Here is a 27,328-nt window from a genome sequence, read left to right as displayed (position 1 = left end):
GCGCCGGATCGGTTTTCAGGAAAGGCCGCTCCATTCCACGTTGTTATGCCGCATGGAGATGTGACACAGAGAAAAATCACATCTCCATCAAGGTAAGTGACTGAAAAAACGTTTCCCCCAATTCCCCCCCCCCCCCCACATAAAACAAACCAAGAAACATTAAAACATACTTTTAAAACATACTTAAAATAATAAAAAACAGTAGATGGGACAGACAGATTATTGGCGAGGCAGCCAGTGATGGTGGAGCCACCCGGTTGAAATCAGGGGCCACAGTTTAAAGAATAAGGGGTAAGCCATTTCAAACGGGGATGAGGAAACACTTTTTCTCACAGAGTTGCGAGTCTGTGGAATTCTCTGCCTCAGAGGGCGGCGGAGGCCGGTTCTCTGGATACTTACAAGAGAGCTAGATAGGGCTCTTAAAAGATAGTGGAGTCAGGTTGATATGGGGAGAAGGCAGGAACGGGGTATTAATTGGGGATGATCAGCCATGATCACATTGAATGGTGGCGCTGGCTCGAAGGGCCGAATGGTCTACTCCTGTTGTCTATTGCCCTATTGTTGATACTGATTGTCTATTGTTGACACTGATTATTTGGGGGCCTGTCTATATATTTTTTGCTTAAAATAAGACATTTATTTCATTAACGAGCAAAATTCCTTGTTTACAGCAGCTGGAGTCTTGCCGATGTCCAAGGGTGGAGAGCGAGATCCCACCGTTCAGAGATATGGGAGAACGGCCAGGGGACGGGAAGCAGTGATTCCGGATTAATCCTGGCACCTTTCGCCAGCGAAAAGACAGAAGAATGAAGAAGGGATAGCCCACGATGGGGGGTGATGTCTCCTTAATTTGGAGAATTCAATGTTCATGTCATTGGTCTGTAAGATATGAGGTGCTGTTCCTCCAGTTTGCGAGTGGGGAGAGTTATAATGGTTGGCAACTGTGAGATCCAGCGGGCCTTGGCTGACCGAGCGCAAGTGTAGGGTAAAATGCACGCCTAGTCTAGATACAAGGAACAGCAGATGCCGGTTCACAAAAAGAGACACAATCTCCTGGAGTAACTTGCACCTCTGGAAAGCATGGACAGGCAACATTCTAGGTCACTTCTTCAGACAGCTTGGTGTGGGAGGTGGAGAAAGTTGGAGAGGTGGGAGTGGTTGCCTTAGAATCCCTTCCCTCTACAAATGCAGCCTGGCCCACTGAGTTCCTCTACCTCTTTAGATGGAATGGACAAACGAGGTTTTGAGTCAGGACCCTTCTTCAGACTGAGTGGAGAGGGTATGGGGTAGAAGCTAGAAAAGAGAGATGGGGCTGGACAAGTGATAGGTGGACACAAAGTGCTGGAGTAACTCAGCGGGACAGGCAGCATCTCTGGAGAGAAGGAATGGGTGACGTTTCAGGTTGAGAACCTTCTTCTGAAGTGAAAGGTGGATATAGGTGAGGCAGACACAAGAAACTGCAGATGCTGGAATCTTGCATAGAACACAATTTAGTTAGATGCAGAATCTCTTGCCCAGAGTGGGGGAATCGAGGACCAGACATGGGTTCAAGGTGAAGGGGAAAAGATTTAATAGGAATCTGAGGGGTAACTTTTTCACACAGAGGGTGGTGGGTTTATGGAACAAGCTGCCGGAGGTAGTTGAGGCTGGGACTATCCCAACGTTTAAGAAACAGTTAGACAGGTACATGGATAAGACAGGTTTGGAGGGATATGGACCAAATGCAGGTAGGTGGGACTAGTGTAGCTGGGACATGTGGTTTTGGTGTGGGCAAGTTGAGCTGAACATTGTATCACTCTATGACTCTAACATGAAATACTGCAGTAACTCGGTGAGTCAGGCAGCAATCTCTGGATAGATGACGTTTCACAGAGTGCTGGAGTAACTCGGCGGGTTAGGCAGCCTCTGTGGAGAAGATGGCATGGTGGCATTTCGGGTCGAGACCCTTCTTCAGACTGGCACTGTTAACAGATGAGGGGGTGATCGGCAGATGAGTGAAGTAAGTGACAGAGGAGAGAGAAAATAAGGAGATAAAAGGGTGTGAGATAAGGAGAGAGGAATGTATGTGCGGTTTTAAGGGACATTGGTCAGGTAGCATTTGGAGTATTGCATACAGTTCTGGTCACACAGGCTGGACATTCGGGTGAAACATTCAGCGCACACAAAGGGTCTCTCCCCGGTGTGTATCTGTTGATGCTCCCGCAGCCCCTGTGGTCTCTTGAAACACTTGCCGCTGTGGGAGCAGCTGCTCACCGGCATGGGCTCGCAGGGGGTGCTGCCGCAACCCCTGCGAGCAGTCAAACACCTCACTGCAGCACGGACAGTCGTAGGGCTGGCCACTGGTGTGCACACGCAGGTGAGCCAGGGTGTGGGAGGCCATGGCAAAGTGCTCTCCGCCATCGTGCACCTGTTGGTGAGACAGCAACCTAGTGGAGCTGGTGAAGCCATTGCCGCACTGGGCGCAGGTGTAGGGGCGGTCGCCGGTGTGGGTGCGCTGGTGCTCCAGCAGCTTGGTGGAGCGGGTGAAGCCCTTGCCACACTGGGCGCAGGTGTAGGGCCTCTCCCCGCTGTGGGTGCGTTGGTGGGACGCAAGGTTGTTGGAGCGGGTGAAGCCCTTGCCACACTGGGCGCAGGTGTAGGGGCGCTCGCCGGTGTGGGTGCGCCGGTGATCCAGCAGGCTTTGGTAGTGGGTGAAGCCCATGCCGCAGTCACTGCAGGTGTAGGGTCGCTCCCCGGTGTGTAGGCGCCTGTGCACCTTCAGTTCTGGCGACGACTTAAAGCCTTTGCTGCACTCGGAGCAAGTGAAGGGCCGCTCACTGCTATGCACCCGCCGGTGCACCCACAGCCCTGACAACCGGGTAAAGCTCTTGCCGCAGGTGGAGCAGCCATAGGGCTTCTCGCCCGTGTGCACCCGCCGATGGACTTTCAGCTCTTGCGTCGTCTTGAAGCTCTTGCCGCAGTCGGAGCAGCCGAAGGGCCTCTCGCTGGAGTGCACCCGCTGGTGAGACAGCAGCCTGGTGGAGTGGGTGAAGCCCTTGCCACACTGGGCGCAGGTGTAGGGGCGCTCACCGGAATGGGTGTGCTGATGCTCCAGCAGGTTGCTGGAGCGGATGAAGCCCTTGCCGCACTGGGCGCAGGTGTAGGGGCGCTCGCCGGTGTGGATGTGCTGGTGCTCCAACAAGCTGCTGGAGCATGTGAAGCCCTTGCCGCAGTCGCTGCAGGTGTAGGGCCGCACCCCAATGTGCAGGCGTCTGTGCTGCTTCAGGTCCTTGGAAGACTTGAAGCCTTTGCCGCAGTCGGAGCAGGTGAAGGGCCGCTCACTACTGTGCACCCGCCTGTGCTCCCGCAGCCCCGACAACTGGGCAAAGCTCATATCGCAGGTGGAGCAGCCATAGGGTTTCTCGCCCGTGTGCACTCGCCAGTGGATCTTCAGGTCATTCGTCGTCTTGAAGCTCATGCCGCAGTCGGAGCAGGTGAAGGGCCTCTCGCCGGAGTGCACGCGGTTGTGCTGCAGCAGGCTGTCGTAGCTGGCGAAGTTCTTGCTGCACTCCGAGCAGTCGAAGGGGCGTTTTCCCGTGTGCACCCGCTGGTGGATCTCCAGCAGACTCGGGTACTGCCAGGCCTTGCCACACACGTCGCACTCATAACGCTTCTCCTTGTTGTGCCCTGCCATGTGGTCCTCCATCGAAGCTCAACCCTTCGAAGCTCATGCCGCACACCGAGCAGATGGGGGGCGGAGGGCTCACCAGCACCCTGGCCGCCCTCAATGGCCGGTCACGTCCCCGTCTCTCCGTCCACAGCAAAGGCTTCTATACCCTGCAGGAGGGGAACACAAAGGGGGTCAACAAGCTGGCAAGCAGGACATTACTAACGCTTGAAGGGGGGGGGGGGAGGGCATGAACATTACTAGTGCTTGAAGGGGGGGGGAGGGCAGGGGGTTGAGAGGGGGAGGGGAATTGAGTGAAGAGAGATGGTGAGGAGGGGGTGAGGGGGAGAAGGGAGGGGGGCAGGCAGGGGGGCGAGAGGGAGGAGATAGGGGTGTGAGGGGAAGGAGTGGAGAGGTGGTGAGGAGGCAAGTTGGGAAGGAGAATGAGGACAGCCGAAGTGAGGCCTTGCACAGTGACGTAGCACCGCCCCACCGTGACGTAACACCTCCCCACACCGTGAACTACCAGCGCCGTGACGTAATCCCGCCCAGCGCCGTGACGTAATCCCGCCCTGCGCCGTAACGTACCCCCGCCCTGCGCCGTTACGTAATCCAGCCCGCACGCCTCGGGCTCCTGCTCAAAGACCTTTGCTCCGGCTCCTCGGGTCGCTGATCGCCCTCGGGAAGAGTGGAGAATGTGGGGAAAGGACGCGGGACCGAGTGGCGGCGGCGGCTGTACCCAACTGAGCTGTCGGCGATGAGCGCAGGCCTGATACCGTCGGCCCGACACACGTCACCGGCGACTAGTCCCGCCCCCTCCCTCCTCCATTGACGGGCAGCGCCAGCCGCCAATGGGACAATCCTGCCTCCCGACGTCACAAATGACCAGGTTCCGCCCCTCCTTACATTCGGCCAATCAGAGCCGCGTTCCACCGCAGAAGACCGGGTCCTATAGGTCAAGCCGTAGCCCCGCCCCTCGGTCAAACTGCGGCCTCCGCCAATCGGAGCCGCCCATCCCGCCCTAGCAACGGTTGCCCCAGAGAGTCAGAGAAAGACAGAGATAGACCAAAGATTATCCAGGGGAGGGCAGCGCGGGGGGTGGAAGCAGGTCACCGGCACCGGCACACTGCTTTAGTCACAGGCTGGTGGAAGCAGGTCACCGGCACATTGCTTTAGTCACAGGCTGGTGGAAGCAGGGCACCGGCACCGGCACATTGCTTTAGTCACAGGCTGGTGGAAGCAGGTCACCGGCACCGGCACATTGCTTTAGTCACAGGCTGGTGGTAGCAGGGCACCAGCACCGGCACATTGCTTTAGTCACAGGCTGGTGGTAGCAGGGCACCGGCACATTGCTTTAGTCACAGGCTGGTGGTAGCAGGGCACCGGCACCGGCACATTGCTTTAGTCACAGACTGGTGGTAGCAGGGCACCAGCACCGGCACATTGCTTTAGTCACAGGCTGGTGAATCAGTGGAATTCATTGCCACTGAAGACTGTGGAGGCCAAGTCAGTGGATATTTTTAAGGCAGAGATAGACAGATTCTTCATTAGTACAGGGTTTACGGAGAGAACACAGGAGAATGGGGTTAGGAGGGAGAGATAGTTCTGCCATGATGGAGTGTCGGAGTAGACTTGATGGGCCAAATGGCCTAATTCTCCTCCTATCACTTATTATCTTTTTTTTATTATTATAGAGCAGAGATAGACAGACAGAGAGAGAGAGAGATGGAGTGAGACAGAGAGAGACAGCGATGGACAAAATACATTTATTGTCACATACACCAATTGGTGCAGTGAGATTTGAGTTACAATGCAGCACACAAATAAGATAAACACAACAGTATAGAATTTAACATAAAATGTTCCCCACAACGAGGGAAGGCAATAAAAGTTCAGTCTTCTTCCTCTTGTTTACCCATGGTGCTACGTACGGACGGCCCAATGTTTCAGGCCCTCTCACCGGATAATGGTAATCCGGTGTCGGAAGAACACTCTCAGCAGCTTGGAGTTTCTGAATCGGCCGCTTCCTACCAGAGACTGCAGCTCCTGATTCCCAGGGCCGGATTTACGTATAAGCTTCACAAGCTTAAATTTAGGGCCTCGAGATCTAGGGGGGCCTCGGCAGGGCTGGATTCACCTACAGGCCTCATAGTTTGAAGCCTAGGCCCTCAAAATCTAGGGTGCCTCCGACCAATGTGTTTTTTCCCGATTTAAAAAAAAACAGTGAAAAAAAAATTGGAGCGCGATCAGCATTTCCACTTTGATGGAAATTACCCGAAATTCTGGTTCCGGCCGCTGGAAGTTTTGGGGGAAAAATTGCGACCTTCCGGGCCTGCGCAGTTGGGGGAAGCCGGTGACGCAGTAGCGACGCAAAATGACGCTGTCTCTCCGCGTGTGCGCAGTGGGCCCGGGTAGGTTCAGATCTCCATTTGCACTCCACACAATCACCTCGATGCCTCGTGACAACTGACAACTCCAGGTAAGTAGTGGAATATTGCGTTGCGGAAGTGCCCGTCTCTCCAAGCCGGGGGGAGGGGGGTGAGGTGTCCGCGGCGCGGAGTTGGAGCCTCGCTGCGTGGGAGGGAAAGAGAGGGGGAGGGAGGGAGAGAGATGGGGGAGGGAGGGAGAGAGATGGGGGGAATGTGAGGGGGAGAGAGAGAGTGGGAGGGAGAGAGAGGTGGAGGGAGAGGGAGGCGGAAGGAGGAGGGGGAGAGGGAAAGGGGGATTGTTATTAGTGAGATTGCAAAATTAAGGTAGGTTTTAGAGCATTTATATTTTCTCCTCCATATGAATAATATCAAACAATTGGAACTGCTTTCTTTTCCTTGATAACAATACTGAAAAATATGAATTCCATAGTTTGCGACTTTCATTTTGCATCATATTTTTTAATGTGCACACACTAACACAGTCGAACAGTAACAGGCAATCAAATGAACACACAAAACATTTTCTAAAAAAGGTTTTATTTACTGCAAAAACTTATTTTATTTGTAGTGTTTGCATGCTCCTTTATAACATTTTACATGACATTTTCCAGTACAACTTGATTATTAAAACAAGGACAGCTTCAATTCGTGATTTAAAAAAATGTATACAACAATGATCCCAATCATCCCATTCCAATCATTCATTACTCTTGACTCAACCAAAATTAGTTCTGAAATATTGGTCCAAAAATGCTCCAAAATAAGGCTCAGAATGCACCAGAGAGCATCTAAAACACTAGACCTTAAGCGGGCCCTGGACCCCGGCTGCAAGGGTCTTTCAGGTTTGCGCTTGTGATATGCGCTGCGGCACTTATTTCACATAAATATTTTGTAATTCTGCCATGCCACCCCCTTTTTGAAAAGCTTTTACGGGCCTGGTGAACTTCAATAATTTTCCTTGCCATCATTTCAGAAGAATAGTGTTTTAAGCTGATAATTCGACACTAGCACTGGCAATAAGTAAAAATCCCAGCTTTCCAGCCCTTATCTCATTGACCACGTTCGGCTGCACATCGGTGGCAAGTGGCAATCTGGTGGAATCTTCCATCTTCCTCTCGTCTTGGGGGTGGGGGATTGGAAGGGGCCTCACAAGTGGAATAGCCTAGGGCCTCTCTTCATCTAAATTTGGTCCTGCAAAGTCCACAGGCCAAGCTGGCAGGAGCTCCAACACTGGCGACCTCAGCGAAAGATCCCAGGCCTCCGCGATGTTAAAGTCAACACCGCCCGCGGCTGGAAGCTCCCCAGACCACAGCTCCACAGTGTTAAAGTCGGCAGTCCCAGCTCCAACCCGGCGACCCTAGTAAAGCATTGCCAGCTCCGTGATGGTACTTCAGTGCTGCGCTACCGCTGAAGCTGAAGATCTGGCCGGTCTCTGATGGTAGGCGAAGATGCGGCTCGGAGGAAAGACGCATCATCGACCCAAGTAGCGACCGTGAAAAACAGTTTCCACCTCCCCCCAACATAAAGAGACTAAAGGATTTCCAAAACAAAACTTTTAGACAGACTAAAAATTTAAAAATGGATGATAGTACGAACAGCTGCAGGCGAGGCTGCCACACTCGATGGCACCACCACTTGATGGAGTGGGATAGTAAGGGGGAGAGGGAGATAGAGGGTGAGATAAAGAGAGAGAGAAGAGAAAGAGAGAGATAAATAGAAATATAGAGAGAGGGGGTAGAGGTAGATGGAGAGAGTCAGTAAAAGACAGAAGAGACAGAGAGGACAGCGAGGGACAGGGAGAGAGAGAGGCAGAGAATAGAGAGAAAGACAGAGAGAGAGAGATAGAGACAGAGAGAGATAGAGAAAGAGTCAGACAGAGAAAGACAGATAGAACGAGACAGACAGAGATAGAGACAGACAGACAGAGAGAGAGAGAGAGAGAGACCGAGAAAGACAGAGATGGAAAGAGGCAGACACAGACAGAGAGATAGACATAGAGAGATAGAGAGACAGTCAGAGAGAGAGACAGACAGGGATAGAGAGAGACAGGGAGATAGAGTGATAGACAGAGAGAGAGAGAGAAATAGAGAGTGGGACAGAAAGAGAGAGAGTGAGGGAGGCAGAGAGACAGAGAGAGAGACGGAGAGAGAGAGAGATAGAGAGAGAGAGAGGCAGAGAGACGGAGAGACAGAGAGAGATAGAGAAAGGGACAGAGATAGAACAGACAGAGAGAGACAGAGAGAGAGAGAGAGAGATATAGAGAGACACAGAGAGAGGGCGACAGAGAGAGAGGCAGTCAGAGAGAGACAGTCAGAGAGAGAGACAGACAGAGACTGAGACAGGGAGATAGTGATAGACAGAGACACAGAGAGAGAGACAGAGAGAGCGAGAGAAAGACAGAGAGATAGAAAAGAGATAGACACACGCAGAGAGAGAGGCAGAGAGAGAGACAGAGAGAGACAGAGAGAGAGGGACAGACAGACAGAGAGAGAGACAGAGAGAGAGATATCCCAGATGTCAGGAAGATAAATACAAATTTATTCTCAATGGTACTGTTATCGAACAAACGATGAGCTATACTTACCTTGATCTAACTGTTTCAGCATCAGGGAACTTCAACATGGCAGTGAATGCACTAAAAGAGAATGCTCGAAGAGCTCTGTATGCAATAAAAAGAAGATTCTACAACATCCAAATCCCAATTAAAATCTGGCTTAAAATATTTGACTGTAATACAGCCTATTGCGCTTTATGGTAGTGAAGTATGGGGTCCGCTCAGTCACCATAGTTATAGTAAATGGGAAAAACATACAACGGAGGCCCTGCATGCGGAATTTTGTAGGAACATCCTCCGTATCCAAAGGAAAACACCAACAAACGCATGTAGGGCGGAACTAGGCAGATACCTACTGATAATAAATATCCAGAAAAGAGCACTAAATTTTTGGAATCACCTTAAATCTAGCCCCCCAGATACCCTCCAGTTTAAAGCCCTTCAAACACAAGAGGGGAACCCAGAAAAGAGTTCCATGTGTCAGTTGGTACTGAGACTAACTATCCCTATTCAGTTAAACCCTATCCAGTTAAACCCTGACCGGCCCCAGATCAATACTGACCACCAATCACCAGTTAGAGTGAACCAAATTATCAAACAATGTAAAGAAACGTACTTGGAACATTGGGATAAAGAAACCAAAAGCCAAAGCAGAAAAGAATGTTACCGTTCCCTAAAAGGAGATTACAAATTGGCAGACTATCTCTCAACTGTTAGAGACATAAAGCAGAGACAGACACTCACCAAATACAGGTTAAGTGACCACTATTTGGCAGTTGAAAAAGGAAGACAGAAGAGATTCTGGCAACCAAGAGAAAACAGAATATGCGGCCACTGTTTGACAGATGAGGTTGAAACAGAGGTGCACTTCCTCCTAAAATGCAAAAAAATTGACAAAACAAGGAAAGCATACTTTGACAAACTCAGTGTGGCAACCCCCGACATTAAAGAACTAGATGATACATCAAAACTAAGAATAATCCTTGGCGAAGGAAACACGGCACATCTTGGTGCACAATACGTAACAGCATGCCATAACTTGAGAGACGGGGAATAACCAACATGTACATATGTACACACTAATCGACATTAACTAACACAAAGAAATTAATATTTTGAATTGCTAAACTTGCTATTGTGTTGTACTGCTTACAGCTGCAAGAACGTGTAGCAATCAATAAAGGGCTATAGGTCTATTGCAACTTTATGTACAGGGACATATCTATCCATGCACTGTATACTTGTATTTATACCTATGCATTTTAAATATGTATGTCATGTTCTATACTGGCAATATAACAATATTTTTTTATCATGCCAATAAAGTTTTTTAATTGAATTGAATTGATATAGAGAGACACACAGAGAAACAGAGGGGGAGAGACAGAGACAGGGAGAGACAGAGAGAGAGAGAGAGAGAGAGAGAGAGAGAGAGAAGATTGAGACAGATAGAGATAGAGAGAGAGACAGGGAGAGAGATAGAGAGAGAGGGAGGCAGAGGGAGAGAGGCAGGGGGAGAGAGACAGAGATAGAGAAGACACACAGAGAGAGACAGAGATAAAGAGAGAGATAGAGATATACAGCGAGTGAGAGAGATATATAGAAAGAGAGAGACAGAGACAAAGAGAGAGATATATAGACAGAGAAACCAAAAGCCAAAGCAGATTAGAATGTTACCGTGCCCTTAAAAGAGAGTATAAATTGGCAGACTGTCTCTCAACTGTTAGAGACATAAAACAGAGACAGATCCTAACCAAATATAGGTTAAGTGACCACTATTTGGCCGTTGAAAAAGGAAGACAGAAGAGATTCTTTGTGGTACATATAGGTACCAACGACATAGGTAAAAAAAGAGAAGATGTCCTGAAAGAAGAATTTAGGGAGTTAGGTAGAGAGTTAAGGAGTAGGACTGCAAAGGTAACAATCTCAGGATTACTGCCTGTGCCACGCGACAGTGAGAGTAGGAATGGAGCGAGGTGGAGGATAAATGCGTGGATGAGGGACTGGTGCAGTGGGTATGGATTCAAGTTTCTGGATCATTGGGACCTCTTTTGGAGAAGGTGCGACCTGTACAGAAAGGACGGGTTGCACTTGAACTCGAGGGGGAACAATATCCTGGCGGGGAGATTTGCAAAGGCTACTGGGGAGACTTTAAACTAGTATGGTTGGGGGGGGAGGGACTCAAATTGGGAAAGCTAGCAGTCAGTGTGTGAGGCAGGAGGCAGAGAATGATAGCACTCTGACCCAAAATGTAGGGGAGAGAGAAGAAAAAGACAATAAACAGAGAATAAGAGAGGGTGGGTTTCTTAAATGTGTATATTTTAATGCTAGGAGCATTGTAAGAAAGGTGGATGAACTTAGAGCCTGGATTGACACCTGGAAGTATGATGTTATGGCGATCAGTGAAACATGGTTGCAGGAGGGCTGTGATTGGAAACTAAATATTCCAGGATTTCGTTGCTTCAGGTGTGATAGAATTGGAGGGGCAAGAGGTGGAGGTGTTGCATTGCTTATCAGAGAAGATATTACAGCAGTGCTTTGGCAGGATAGATTAGAGGGCTCGTCTAGGGAGGCTATTTGGGTGGAACTGAGAAATGGGAAAGGGGTAGCAACACTTATAGGGGTGTATTATAGACCGCCAAATGGGGAGCGAGAATTGGAAGAGCAAATATGTAAGGAGATTGCAGATATTAGTAGTAAGCACAAGGTAGTGATTGTGGGAAATTTCAATTTTCCACATACTGGGAAACACATTCTGTAAATGGGCTGGATGGGTTGGAGTTTGTAAAATGTGTGCAGGATAGTTTTTTGCAGCAATACATAGAAGTACCTACTAGAGAAAGGGCGGTGCTGGACCTCCTGTTAGGAAATGAGACGGGTCCGGTGGCAGAGGTATGCGTTGGGGAACAGTTCGGGACCAGTGATCACAATGCCATTAGTTTTAATATAATTATGGAGAGGGTCAGAACTGGACCTAGGGTTGATATTTTTGATTGGAGAAAGGCTAACTTTGAGGAGAAGCGAAAGGATTTAAAAGGAGTAAATTGGGACAGTTTGTGGAAGAGAAATGGAGTAAATTTAAAGGTGAAATTTTAAGAGTACAGAATCTTTATGTCCCTGTTTGGTTGAAAAGAAATAGTAAAAATTGGAAAGAGCCATGGTTTTCAAGGGAAATTGGACACTTGGTTCGGAAAAAGAGAGAGATCTACAATAATTATAGGCAGCATGGAGTAAATGAGGTGCTTGAGGAGTATAAAGAATGTAAAAAGAATCTTAAGAAATAAATTAGAAAAGCTAAAAGAAGATATGAGGTTGCTTTGGCAAGTAAGGTGAAAGTAAATCCAAAGGGTTTCTACAGCTATATTAATAGAAAAAGGATAACGAGGGATAAAATTGGTCCATTAGAGGGTCAGAGTGGACAGCTATCTGCAGAGCCAAAAGAGATGGGGGAGATATTGAACAATTTCTTTTCTTCGGTATTCACCAAGGAGAAGGATATTGAATTATGTGAGGTAAGGGAAACAAGTAGAGGTTACTCGGGAAATTGATGAGGATGAGCAGTGGATGTTGTATATATGGACTTCAGTAAGGCCTTTGACAAGGTTCCTCATGGAAGGTTGGTTAAGAAGGTTCAATGGTTGGGTATTAATGGTGGAGTAACAAGATGGATTCAACAGTGGCTGAATGGGAGATGCCAGAGAGTATTGGTGGATGGTTGTTTGTCAGGTTGGAGGCCAGTGACTAGTGGGGTGCCACAGGGATCTGTGTTGGGTCCACTGTTGTTTGTCATGTACATCAATGATCTGGATGATGGTGTGGTAAATTGGATTAGTAAGTATGCAGATGATACTAAGATAGGTGGGGTTGTGGATAATGAAGTAGATTTTCAAAGTCTACAGAGAGATTTATGCCAGTTGGAAGACTGGGCTGAAAGATGGCAGATGGAGTTTAATGCTGATAAGTGTGAGGTGCTACAACTTGGCAGGACAAATCAAAATAGGACGTACATGGTAAATGGTAGGGAATTGAAGAATGCAGGTGAACAGAGGGATCTGGGAATAACTGTGCATAGTTCCCTGAAAGTGGAATCTCATGTAGATAGGGTGGTAAAGAAAGCTTTTGGTGTGCTGGCCTTTATAAATCAGAGCATTGAGTATAGAAGTTGGGATGTAATGTTAAAATTGTACAAGGCATTGGTGAGGCCAATTCTGGAGTATGGTGTACAATTTTGGTCGCCTAATTATAGGAAGGATGTCAACAAAATAGAGAGAGTACAGAGGAGATTTACTAGAATGTTGCCTGGGTTTCAGCAACTAGTTACAGAGAAAGGTTGAACAAATTAGGGCTTTATTCTTTGGAGCGCAGAAGGTTAAGGGGGGACTTGATAGAGGTCTTTAAAATGATGAGAGGGATAGACAGAGTTGACGTGGATAAGCTTTTCCCACTGAGAGTAGGGAAGATTCAAACAAGGGGACATGACTTGAGAATTAAGGGACTGAAGTTTAGGGGTAACAGGAGGGGGAACTTCTTTACTCAGAGAGTGGTGGCTGTGTGGAATGAGCTTCCAGTGAAGGTGGTGGAGGCTGGTTCGTTTTTATCATTTAAAAATAAATTGGATAGTTATATGGACGGGAAAGGAATGGAGGGTTATGGTCTGAGTGCAGGTAGATGGGACTAGGGGAGAATACGTGTTCGGCACGGACTAGAAGGGTCGAGATTGCCTGTTTCCGTGCTGTAATTGTTATATGGTTATATGGTTATTCTGGCAACCAAGAGTAAACAGAATATGCGACCACTGTTTGACAGATGAAACTTCCTCCTAAAATGCAAAAAAAAAGACAAAACAAGGAAAACATACTTTGTCAAACTCAGTCTGGCAACCCCTGATTTTAAAGAACTAAGATACATCAAAACTAAGAATAATCCTTGGAGAAGGAAATACGGCACATCTTGGTGCACAATACGTAACAGCATGCCATAACCTGAGAGACGGTGAATGACCAACATGTACATATGCACGCACACACTAACTGACATTAACTAACACTAAGAAATTAATATTGAATTGCTAAACTTGCTATTCTGTTGTACTGCTTTATACTTTGGCAATATAATTATGTATTTTATCATGCCAATAAAGTTTTAAAATTGAATTGAATTGATATAGAGAGAGAGAGGGAGGGAGATAGAAATAGAGACAGAGAGGGAGGGAGGAAGAGAGAGATAGAGAGAGATAATGACAGATAGAGAGAGAGAGAGAGAGAGCAGGAGACGAGAGAGGAGACTGAGGAGCAGGACGAGATAGAGGAGACCGATGACGAGAGCGAGGAGAGAGCGGACGAGAGAGAGAGAGAGAGAGAGAGAGAGAGAGAGAGAGAGAGAGAGAGAGAGAGAGAGAGAGAGAGAGAGAGAGAGATAAATAGAGATACAGAGAGGGGGAGAGGTAGAGAGAGAAGAGAGATAGAGAAAAAAGAGAGGGAGATAGAGAGAGATATAGAGAGGGAGATAGTGACAGAGACAGAGAGAGAGGGATAGAGAAAGAGGTAGAGAGAGAAAGGTAGAGAGAGTGGTAGAGAGAGAGTGATAGAGAGACAGAGGGAGGGAGGGCAAGAGGGGAAGGAGAGGGAGAGAAAGAGAGAGAAAAGGAGAGAGAAGAGATAGGGGGCAGAGAGAGAGAAAGAGACACACACAGAGTCACCCAATGCAGAAATGGACCCTTCAGCCCAACTTGCCCATGCCAGCCAACAGGCCCCATCTACACTTGTCCCACCTGCCCGCGTTGGGCCCATATCCCTCCAAACCCGCCCTATCCACGTACCTATCCAAGTGTATCTTAAACGTTGCGATAGTCCCAGCCTCAACTATCTCCTCCTGCAGCTCGTTCCATACACCCACTGTGTGGAAGTTGCCCCTCAGGTTCCTATTTAATCTTCTCCCCTTCACCTTAAATCTATGTCATCTGGTCCTCGATTCCCCATCTCTGGGCAAGTGACTCTGCATCTACCCAATCAATTCCTCTCATGATTTTGTACACCTCCATAAGATCACCCCTCATCCTCCTGCGCTCCAAGGAATAGAGTCCTAGCCTGCCACAACCGCTCCATGTAGCTCACGACCCTCTAGTCCTGGCAACATCCTCGTGAATATTCTCTGGACCCTTTCCAGCTTGACAACATCTTTCCTATAACACAGTGCCCAGAACTGAACACAATACTCTAAATGCAGCCTCACCAACGTCTTGTACATTTGCAACATGACCAGAGATTTGCAACCTCTACACTCAATACTCTGCCTGATGAAGGCCAATGTGTTAAAAGCCTTCGTGATCACCCTGTCCTACCTGTGAAAATTGACCCTAGTGTGTGTAGGATAGTGTTAGTGTACGGGGTGATCACTGGTCAGCGCGGACTCGATGGGCTGAAGGGCCTGTTTCCATGCTGTATCTCTGCGTTCTTCTTGCAAACAGATCAAGTTCAAGTGAGTCTATTCTCATGTGTCCCTGATAGGACAATGAAATTCTTGCCTCGCTTCAGCACACAGAACATAGTAGACATTTGATGAGAGCGTGCCCCAATTCTCGAGGCTGTTCCTCGTCTTAGCGTTGAAAGTTAGAGAGACCGAAAGAGAGAGGGGGGGGGGGGGGGAAGAGAGAGATTTGGGACTGAGAGACTATTTCCATGCTGGTTTCGAGGTATATGGGCCAAATGAAGCAGGTGTGGAGGCATGAGCCTCTTTTGAGCTCCATCTACCATGTCCCTGTTAGAATAAAGGGGGAGAAAAAACCTTTTCACCCAGAGAGTTGTGAATTCGTGGAATTCCCTGCCACAGAGGGCAGTAGAGGCAAAATCACTGGAGGGATTTAAGAGAGAGTTAGATAGGGCTCTAGGGGCTAGTGGAGTCAAGGGATATGGGGAGAAGGCAGGCACAGGTTATTAACCATATTTTTAAATGATAAAAACGAACCTGCCTCCACCACCTTCACTGGAAGCTCATTCCACACAGCCACCTGAGTAAAGAAGTTCCCCCTCATGTTACCCCTAAACTTCAGTCCCTTAATTCTCAAGTCATGTCCCCTTGTTTGAATCTTCCCTACTCTCAGTGGGAAAAGCTTATCCACGTCAACTCTGTCTATCCCTCTCATCATTTTAAAGACCTCTATCAAGTCCCCCCTTAACCTTCTGCGCTCCAAAGAATAAAGCCCTAACAATTTTAACATTACATCCCAGCTTCTATACTCAATGCTCTGATTTATAAAGGCTAGCATACCAAAAGCTTTCTTTACCACCCTATGAGATTCCACCTTCAAGGAACTATGCACGGTTATTCCCAGATCCCTCTGTTCACCTGCATTCTTCAATTCCCTACCATTTACCATGTACGTCCTATTTTGATTTGTCCTGCCAAGATGTAGCTCCTCACACTTATCAGCATTAAACTCCATCTGCCATCTTTCAGCCCACTCTTCCAACTGGCATAAATCTCTCTGTAGACTTTGAAAATCTACTTCATTATCCACAACCCCACCTATCTTAGTATCATCTGCATACTTACTAATCCAATTTACCACACCATCATCCAGATCATTGATGTACATGACAAACAACAGTGGACCCAACACAGATCCCTGTGGCACCCCACTAGTCACTGGCCTCCAACCTGACAAACAACCATCCACCATTACTCTCTGGCATCTCCCATTCAGCCACTGTTGAATCCATCTTGCTACTCCACCATTAATACCCAACCATTGAACCTTCTTAACCAACCTTCCGTGAGGAACCTTGTCAAAGGCCTTACTGAAGTCCATATATACAACATCCACTGCTTTACCCTCATCAATTTCCCGAGTAACCTCTTCAAAAAATTCAAGAAGATTAGTCAAACATGACCTTCCAGGTACAAATCCATGTTGACTGTTCCTAATCAGACCCTGTTTATCCAGATGCTTATATATATTATCTCTAAGTATCCTTTCCATTAATTTGCCCACCACTGACGTCAAACTAACAGGTCTATAATTGCTAGGTTTACTCTTAGACCCCTTTTTAAACAATGGAACAACATGCGCAGTATGCCAATCCTCCGGCACCATTCCCGTTTTTAATGACATTTGAAATATTTCTGTCATAGCCCCTGCTATTTCTACACTAACTTCCCTCAATGTTCTAGGGAATATCCTGTCCGGACCTGGAGACTTATCCACTTTTATATTTCTCAAAAGTGTCAGTACTTCCTCTTCTTTGATCCTCATAGTTTCCATAGCTACTCTACTTGTTTCCCTTACCTCACATAATTCAATATCCTTCTCCTTGGTGAATACCGAAGAAAAGAAATTGTTCAATATCTCCCCCATCTCTTTTGGCTCTGCAGATAGCTGTCCACTCTGACTCTCTAATAGACCAATTTTATCCCTCGTTATCCTTTTGCAATTAATATAGCTGTAGAAACCCTTTGGATTTACTTTCACCTTACTTGCCAAAGCAACCTCATATCTTCTTTTAGCTTTTCTAATTTATTTCTTAAGATTCTTTTTACATTCTTTATACTCCTCAAGCACCTCATTTACTCCATGCTGCCTATAATTATTGTAGATCTCTCTCTTTTTCCGAACCAAGTGTCTAATTTCCCTTGAAAACCATGGCTCTTTCCAATTTTTACTATTTCCTTTCAACCGAACAGGGATATAAAATTTCACTCTTAAAATTTCACCTTTAAATGTCCTCCATTTCTCTTCCACATCTTTCCCATAAAACAAACTGTCCCAATTTACTCCTTTTAAATCCTTTCGCATCTCCTCAAAGTTAGCCTTTCTCCAATCAAAAATCTCAACCCTAGGTCCAGTCCTGACCCTCTCCATAATTATATTGAAACTAATGGTATTGTGATCACTGGTCCCGAACTGTTCCCCAACGCATACCTCTGCCACCTGACCCGTCTCATTTCCTAACAGGAGGTCCCCTTCTCTAGTAGGTACTTCTATGTATTGCTGCAAAAAACTATCCTGCACACATTTTACAAACTCCAACCCATCCAGCCCATTTACAGAATGTGTTTCCCAGTCTATGTGTGGAAAATTGAAATCTCCCACAATCACTACCTTGTGCTTACTACTAATATCTGCAATCTCCTTACATATTTGCTCTTCCAATTCTCGCTCCCCATTTGGCGGTCTATAATACACCCCTATAAGTGTTGCTACCCCTTTCCCATTTCTCAGTTCCACCCAAATAGCCTCCCTAGACGAGCCCTCTAATCTATCCTGCCAAAGCTCTGCTGTAATATCTTCCCTGATAAGCAATGCAACACCTCCACCTCTTGCCCCTCCAATTCTATCACACCTGAAGCAACGAAATCCTGGAATATTTAGTTTCCAATCACAGCCCTCCTGCAACCATGTTTCACTGATCGCCACAGGTGTCAATCCAGGCTCTAAGTTCATCCACCTTTCTTACAATGCTCCTAGCATTAAAATATACACATTTAAGAAACCCACCATCTCTTATTCTCTGTTTATTGTCTTTTTCTTCTCTCTCCCCTACATTTTGGGTCAGAGTGCTACCATTCTCTGCCTCCTGCCTTACACACTGACTGCTAGCTTTCCCAATTCGAGTCCCTCCCCCCAACCATACTAGTTTAAAGTCTCCCCAGTAGCCTTTGCAAATCTCCCCGCCAGGATATTGGTCCCCCTCGAGTTCAAATGCAACCCGTCCTTTCTGTACAGGTCGCACCTTCCCCAAAAGAGGTCCCAATGATCCAGAAACTTGAATCCATACCCACTGCACCAGTCCCTCATCCACGCATTTATCCTCCACCTCGCTCCATTCCTACTCTCACTGTCGCGTGGCACAGGCAGTAATCCTGAGATTGTTACCTTTGCAGTCCTTCTCCTTAACTCTCTACCTAACTCCCTAAATTCTTCTTTCAGGACCTCTTCTCTTTTTTTACCTATGTCGTTGGTACCTATATGTACCACAACCTCAGGCTCCTCTCCCTCCCATTTCAGGATTTCTTGGACACGTTCAGACACATCCCTGACCCTGGCACCAGGGAGGCAAACTACCATCCGGTTCTCCTGTCTACGTCCACAGAATCGCCTATCCGACCCCCTGACTAGAGAGTCCTGACTATTGATAGGGAACGATCAGCCATGATCACAGTGAATGGCGGTGCTGGCTCGAAGGGTCGAATGGCTCCTCCTGCACCTAGTTTCTATGTTTCTATGTTCAGAGTCTCAGCTATCTGGCGACATGGAAGATGGAGCTCAAGAGGCTCATGCTACACCTGCCGCATTTGGCCCATATCCCTCAAAACCAACATGGAAATAGTCTCAGTCCCAACTCTCTCTCTCTCCCCGTCTCACTCTCTCTCTCTCTCTCTCTCTCTCTCTCTCCCCCCTCTCTTTTTCTCCCCCCCCCCCTCTCTCTCAGTACCTAAGAAAGCAGTGGAGGCCAATTCGCTGGAGTCTTTCAAGAGAGAGCTAGATAGAGCTCTTAAAGATAGCGGAGTCAAGGGATATGGGGAGAAGGCAGGAACTGATTGTGGATGATCAGCCATGATCACGGTGAATGGAGGTGCTGGCCCGAAGGGCCGAATGGCCTACTCCTGCACCTATTGCCTTTCCCTCACTCTCTCCCCACACTCTCTCTCCCCCCCTCTCTCTCCACCCTCTCTGTCTCTCCCCCTCTCACTTCCCCCTCTCTTTGTTTTTCTTTTCCAAGGACTTTATTCAGCAAAAATGCATAATACATCACATCAAAAACACATTCAGAAGTTATAATACATCAAGCAATCATTATATTACAATGATTCATTAATCATTTACAATGGTCTCAACCCCACACGGTGACCAGCGCCCACGGAAAGCCACCAGAGTCCCCGTGGAAACCTCGTGTTCATAGAAACATAGAAAATAGGTGCAGGAGTAGGCCATTCGGCCCTTCGAGCCTGCACCGCCATTCAATATGATCATGGCTGATTATCCAACTCAGTATCCTGTACTTGCCTTCTCTCCATACCCCCTGATCCCTTTAGCCATAAGGGCCATATCTAACTCCCTCTTAAATATAGCCAATGAACTGACCTCAACTACCTTCTGTGGCAGAGAATTCCAGAGATTCACCACTCTCTGTGTGAAAAATGTTTTCCTCATCTCGGTCCTAAAAGATTTCCCCCTTATCCTTAAACTGTGACCCCTTGTTCTAGACTTCCCCAACATCGGGAACAATCTTCCTGCATCTAGCCTGTCCAGCAGTAGCACCAGAGACCCGGGTTCGATCCCGAACCACGGGCGCTGTCTGTACGGAGTTTGCACGTTCTCCCCGTGACCGGAGTGGGTTTTCTCCAGGATCCCCGGTTTCCTCCCGCTCTCCAAAGACGTGCAGGTTTCTAGGTTAATTGACTTGGAACAATTGTAAAAAAAATTGTCCCCGGTGTGCGTAGAATAGTGTGAATGTGCGGGGATCGCTGGTCGGCGCGGACTCGGTGGGCCGAAGGGCCTGTTGCCGCGCTGTATCTCTAAAATAAACTAAAACTAAACTAAACCCCTTCAGAATTTTGTAAGTTTCTATAAGATCCCCCCTCAATCTTCTAAATTCTAACGAGTACAAACCGAGTCTATCCAGTCTTTCTTCATATGAAAGTCCTGACATCCCAGGAATCAGTCTGGTAAACCTCTGTACTCCCTCTATTGCAAGAATGTCTTTCCTCAGATTAGGAGACCAAAACTGTACGCAATACTCCAGGTGTGGTCTCACCAAGACCCTGTACAACTGCAGTAGAACCTCCCTGCTCCTATACTCAAATCCTTTTGCTATGAATGCTAACATCCCATTCGCTTTCTTCACTGCCTGCTGCACCTGCATGCCTACTTTTAATGACTGGTGTACCATGACACCCAGGTCTCATTGCATCTCCCCTTTTCCTAATCGGCTACCATTCAGATAACAATCTACTTTCCTGTTTTTGCCACCAAAGTGGATAACCTCACATTTATCCACATTATACTGCATCTGCCATGCATTTGTCCACTCACCCAGCCTATCCAAGTCACCTTGCAGCCTCCGAGCATCCTCTTCACAGCTAACACTGCCCCCTAGCTTAGTGTCATCCGCAAACTTGGAGATGTTGCATTCAATTCCCTCGTCCAAATCATTAATATATATCATATATATCTGGGGTCCCAGCACTGAGCCTTGCGGTACCCCACTAGTCCCTGCCTGCCATTGTGAAAAGGATCCGTTTACTCCTACTCTTTGCTTCCTGTCTGCCAGCCAGTTCTCTATCCACATCAATACTGAACCCCCAATACCGTGTGCTTTAAGTTTGTATACTAATACCTTATGTGGGACCTTTCGAAAGCCTTCTGAAAGTCCAGATACAACACATCCACTGGTTCTCCCTTATTTACTCTACTCGTTACATCCTCGAAAAATTCTATAAGATTCGTCAGACATGATTTACCTTTCGTAAATCCATGCTGACTTTGTCCAATGATTTCACCACTTTCCAAATGTGCTGCTATCCCATCTTTAATAACTGATTCTAACAGTTTCCCCACTACCGACGTTAGACTAACTGGTCTGTAATTCCCCGTTTGCTCTCTCCCTCCCTTTTTAAAAAGTGGGGTTGCATTAGCTAACCTCCAATCCTCAGGAACTACTCCAGAATATAAAGAGTTTTGAAAAATTGTCACTAATGCATCCACTATTTCTGGGGCTACTTCCTTAAGTACTCTGGGATGCAGCCTATCTGGCCCTGGGGATTTATCGGCCTTTAATCTATTCAATTTACCCTACACCACTTCCCGGCTAACCTGGATTTCACTCAGTTCCTCCATCTCATTTGACCCCCGGTCCCCTGCTATTTCCGGCAGATTATTTATGTCTTCTTTAGTGAAGACAGAACCAAAGTATTTATTCAATTGGTCTGCCATGTCCTTGTTCCCCATGATCAATTCACCTGTTTCTGACTGCAAGGGACCTACATTTGTTTTAACTAATCTTTTTCTCTTCACATATCTATAAAAACATTTGCAGTCAGTTTTTATGTTCCCTGCCAGTTTTCTTTCATAATCTATTTTCCCTTTCCTAATTAAGCCCTTTGTCCTCCTCTGCTGGACTCTGAATTTCTCCCAGTCCTCTGGTAGGCTGCTTTTTCTGGCTAATTTGTATGCTTCATCTTTTGTTTTGATGCTATCCCTGATTTCCCTTGTTATCCACGGATGCACTACCTTCCCTGATTTATTTTTTTGCCAAACTGGGATGAACAATTGTTGTAGTTCATCCATGCAGTCTTTAAATGCCTTCCATTGCATATCCACCGTCAACCCATTAAGAATCAATTGCCAGTCTATCTTGGTCAATTCACGTCTCATACCCACAAAGTTACCTTTCTTTAAGTTCAGGACCCTTGTTCAGGAATTGACAATGTCACTCTCCATCCTAATGAAGAACTCAACCATATTATGGTCACTCTTGCCCAAGGAGCCACGCACAACAAGACTGCTAACTAACCCTTCCTCATTACTCAATACCCAGTCTAGAATAGCCTGCTCTCTCGTTGGTTCCTCTACATGTTGGATTAGAAAACTATCCTGCATACATTCCAAGAAATCCTCTTCCTCAGCACCCTTGCCAATTTGATTCACCCAATGGATATGTAGATTGAAGTCACCCATTATAACTGTTTTACCTTTGTTGCACGCATTTCTAATTCCCTGTTTGATGCCATCCCCAACTCCACTACTACTGTTAGGTGGCCTGTACACAACTCCCACTAGCGTTTTCTGCCCCTTAGTGTTTCGCAGCTCCACCCATATCGATTCCACATCCTCCAAGCTAATGTCCTTCCTTTCTATTGCGTTAATCTGCTCCCTAACCAGCAACGCTACCCCACCTCCTTTTCCTTTCTGTCTATCCCTCCTGAATATTGAATATCCCTGGATGTTCAGCTCCCAGCCTTGGTCACACTGGAGCCATGTCTCTGTGATCCCAACTATATCATAGTCATTAATAGCTATCTGCACATTTAACTCATCCACCTTATTACGAATGCTCCTTGCATTGAGACACAAAGCCTTCAGGCTTGTTTTTACAACACTCTTACCCCTTATACAATTATGTTGAAAAGTGTCTCTTTTTGATTTTCCCTCTCCAGGGACACACGTGCACGGACGTAGGCCCGGAAGAGGGGCAGGCAGCCGACTCTAGCATGACCATCGACTGCCCGCTGCCTGGACCCGCGAATGGCCATCTTGGCCAGGCCCAGGAACAAACCGACAGGGAAGTCCCACCGCCCCCGCCCCCCCCCCCCTCCCCGATCGGCTCTCCCCACACCCTGCCTTGTGTCCAAACACCAGGATCGTGGGAGTAAAATGTAACTTAAATGAGGAACAACCCCTTCAGATATTGCTACAGGGACAGTAAGCCCTCACATTCCATATACGCGTGGAACTTCCTTGCCGCAGAAAATACAGGCAGTCGGCGAGCCCGCGAACCGACTCAAAAGTTTATTACACACCACCGCTCTGTGCAACACTCTCCACCCCAGGTCCCCAATGTAAAGGAGGATGACTCCCTTGTAGAGAGACTGGGGACCGCCACGGTAACACAGACCGCCACGGTGTGTCTGGACGGAAGACGAAGGCAAGGAGGTGCAGAATGTTCAGGAGCATTCTGTTCAGTATGTGTCACTTCGCATCACAAAACGGCACGCTTGGCATCTCGGAAAGGCGGCTCAAGTTGTGTGGAGCCCGTGCCTGAGAAATATCCCGGAGCATAAGCCTGATGAGCAAATCTGATGGAGCGGGGGTAAGCTCAGTCAGAACCACTCTAAGCACACGCCTCTCCTCGACACCCACCATGACAGGGTGAGGACCGGCCACCCCCGCAGCCACTGCACCCCCTCCCCCTGTGGAGCAACACACTGGCTGAAAACAACCAAATTCTGCACTCTTAACACATCCCGATAGAGACTAGGCAAACCTTGTAAGGCGGGTCGACTGATGCTCGCCACCGGGAGCCTCGAAACTCCCTTAGGCAACGACCCCAAAGAAAAAAATCTGGGGGGGTTGTCCGCATACATATTCCTCCGCAGTCCTGAAACGGAGAGCCGCCACCTGGGTACGCATGCATACTAAGGACTGGCCGCCCTCCTCAAACGGGAGACTCACGACCGCTGCGGAAACCCAGTGCTTCCTATCTCCCCAGAAAAAGTTCACCAGCTTCTTCTGGAATGCAATTGCAAAGATAGAGGGCGGGACAAGAGTAGCCAGCCAGTACCACAACATGGAGGCCACCAGCTGATTTATAACCAACACCCTACCCTGGAAAGAAAGAAGTCTAACCAGGCCTGACCAGCGCTCCAGCCAGGCGACAACTTTTGTCTCCAGCTCCAGCTAGTTCGCAGGCCTAGCATCCTCAGTGGGACTCGGGTAAACCCCTAGATAGAGGAGGTGCATGGTGCTCCACGCATACAATGTCATCCCCTCCGGCAGGGAGCCTACCTGCCACTGACCCACTAATAGTCCAGAACACTTACCCAGTTAATCTTGGCAGATGATGCAGCCGAGAAAACCTTCTGGCAATCACGCATCCTCTGCAGGTCAGCAGGGTCAGTGAATATAAGGAGTACATCATCAGCATAAGCCTCCCCCTTTAGGCTGACTCTGCTCATCCCCCATCCCAGGGGACACAATTCCAGGGGAGCCAACTGTTTCATTATGTTCTGTCTCTATCTGGATTATACATAATGGACGATTAAAGCAGTCTTGCTCAAAGATCTTATAGCAGAGCAAGATAGACCACTCCTCCGAAATCCAATGGACTGACGTGTAGTACGTGACGGAACGTCACGGCCGCCATTTCTTTATGCGACACGCGACTTCCGGTATGCCACCCGCTGTGATACAAAGCAGAGATTATTGAGCTCCTCTATAATCTTTGATCCAAAGCAAAGATCCTCGAGTATCTTGTAGCGGGAACAGCCCCCTCCTTTGCGTAGTTTCCCTTGCATTGTATTGTGCAGTTTCCCTTGTATTGCTTTAACACACACTGCACAAAATTAAATTTAACGTATCTATATTTTATATATTTATATGAATGTGTATCTGTGTGTGAGAGGCAAGTTAGAGATAATAAAGTTTATTCTCATGGATCAGAAGCAACTTTGATTTAAATAATCACTATTAATTTATTTGTCTTGTAAGATGATATACATAAACCATAAAGGCAATTATATATATAATTATATAGTAATAATAAATATATGCATATATATATATTTATACACACATATATACACATACATATATACACACATACATATATACACATACATACATACACACGTATACACATACATATGCACACATACAAATGCACACATACATATGGATACATTTATATGCATACATACACACATATTTAAACATATATATACATACATATATACACACATATACATATACATGCATATATACACATACATGCATATATACACATTCATATATATTTATACATATGATCATTTTCCAACGATCAATAGATTTACGATCAGTTCCTGTGGATTGGAGGATAGCTAATGCTATCCCACTTTTCAAGAAAGGAGCATGAGAGAAAACGGGGAATTACAGACCAGTTAACCCGACTTTGGTGGTGTGAAAGATGCTGGAGTCAATTATTAAAGATGTAATAATGGGGCATTTGGATAGCAGTAAAAGGATTAGTCCAAGTCAACATGGATTTATGAAAGGGAAATCATGTTTGACTAATCTTCTGGATTTTTTTGCCGCAAGGCTTGGTGTTGGGGCCGCAACTGTTTACCATATATATTAATGATTTGGAAAAGGGAATTAGGAGCAAAACTAATGCATACATACCTACATATTTAAATTCATCTGATAAGTTGGTCAAATAACATGGGCACCTTCTTGCTTTTTTTGAGACATGGATTTTTTAAATGTGAATGTCTCATAGCAACACATTTGTGGGTCAGCAGTATTTTGTACCAACCCCCACAATTTCAAATAATTCTAAATTGAACTTCTTAAACAAGGAAAACAATTTTTTATTTACATCATTTTGTGTGGCTGTCAAGGTGGCTGTGTTGACTGTAATTATGAGACTGCCGGGCAGTATCACTGTGAATGGCGGTGGCTGTGTGTTTTAATGCAAGTGTGAAAAGGAGAGTAAATTTAAAGAGACAATGTGAGAACCATCAGGGTTTCATCCAAGAACCAATTTAAAGGCAAGGTTCCATCAATTACAGTATTTTAATTGAAAATCTTACTCTTAATATTCTTCCTAATTAGGCTTTTTGTGTTCCCTCTTGAACCTTGTGTCTCCCAGAGCCTCTGGGGAGGTTCTGGAGATACAAGAATCCAATCTTGAGGCAAATAACCATCTTTAAAACTGGCATTGCCTCTGCCTTTAATTCTACATTCTCCGAGGATGCTGGATGCCGCAACAATCTCTTGCAACAAGTACAGAAAGGCAGTCAACTGCAAAAAGATCAAAGAGAGGAAAGAGTATGGAAGGGAAAGGCTTTCCAGAATCAGAATCAGAATCAGATTTTATTTGCCAAGTATGTTTTACATACGAGGAATTTCATTGGCCAGATCAGTCATACAATTAAAAGCAACAGCACTCAAAAACACATTTTAACACGGACATTCACCACAGTGACTCCTGCACATTCCTCACTGTGATGAAAGGTGAAATAAAGTTCAAGTCCCTTCCTTTTGTTCTTCCTCGGTCGGGGGCCTCAAGCCCCCTGTTCAAACTCTGTTCAATGGTGAACTCCTCTTGGTCTCCAGGCCTATAGCTGCACAAATCACTGCACCACATGCATCTATTTATTCCCTTTTCACATGGTTCATGCAGCTGGATATTAACTTGCCGACATGGAAAGAGATGCAGTGAGCATTCAATAGTTCAGACTTCTGGGTGAATTAAGGGGCTGCTTGATGGGCTGAGGGTAATCGAGATTGGCTGATTGTCGTTCTTTTGGAAGATCTGATGGAAGTTCTTATGGAAAAGCTGATGAATTGACTACGGGATGAGCTGGTGGGCTCGAGGATTGCTGGATGAGTGTTCTAGAAACAGAAAATAGGTGCAGGAGGAGGCCATTTTGCCCTTCGAGCCAGCACCGCCATTCATTGTGATCATGGCTGATCAGCCCCAATCGATAACCCGTGCCTGCCTTCTCCCCATATCCCTTGATTCCACTAGCCCCTAGAGCTCTATCTAACTCTCTCTTAAATCCACCCAGTGATTTGGCCTCCACTGCCATCTGTGGCAGGGAATTCCACAAATTCACAACTCTCTGGGTGAAAAAGTTTTTTCTCACCTCAGTCTTAAATGGCCTCCCCTTTGTTCTAAGACTGTGGCCCCTGGTTCTGGACTCGCCCAACATTGGGAACATCTTTCCTGTATCTAGCTTGTTCAGTCCTTTTATTCATTTATATGTTTCTATAAGATCCCCTTGCATCTAACAAGAGTGTTTTATTGTCATGTAGAACAATTTCCTGCATCTAGCTTGTCCAAGATAGAACAATTAAATTCTTACTTTCAGCAGCACAACAGAATCTGTAAACATAGTACTCTGTAAACAATATGATAAGAACCCCCCTCATCCTTCTAAACTCCAGTGAATACAAGCCTAGTCTTTTCAATCTTTCCTCATATGACAGTTCTGTTAGGT

At 46.6% G+C, this 27,328-nt stretch overlaps 1 protein-coding gene across 1 annotated transcript; it reads right to left on the bottom strand.

The window, feature by feature from the left end:
* Positions 1-2,152: 2,152 nt before the first annotated feature.
* On the bottom strand, positions 2,153-3,457 carry LOC116966820 (zinc finger protein 239-like). Its single transcript, XM_033013159.1, has 2 exons — positions 3,420-3,457; positions 2,153-3,101 (listed from the first exon to the last, which is right to left on the bottom strand). Exons 1-2 carry the CDS (start codon positions 3,455-3,457, stop codon positions 2,153-2,155), a joined length of 987 nt encoding a protein of 328 aa, XP_032869050.1.
* Between the last annotated feature and the right edge of the window lie 23,871 nt (positions 3,458-27,328).

The sequence above is a fragment of the Amblyraja radiata genome, chromosome 38, assembly GCF_010909765.2.
Source record: "Amblyraja radiata isolate CabotCenter1 chromosome 38, sAmbRad1.1.pri, whole genome shotgun sequence".
NCBI lineage: Eukaryota > Metazoa > Chordata > Chondrichthyes > Rajiformes > Rajidae > Amblyraja > Amblyraja radiata.
Note: the sequence above shows the minus strand (reverse complement) of the source record. Positions and strands in the feature narration are given on the sequence as shown.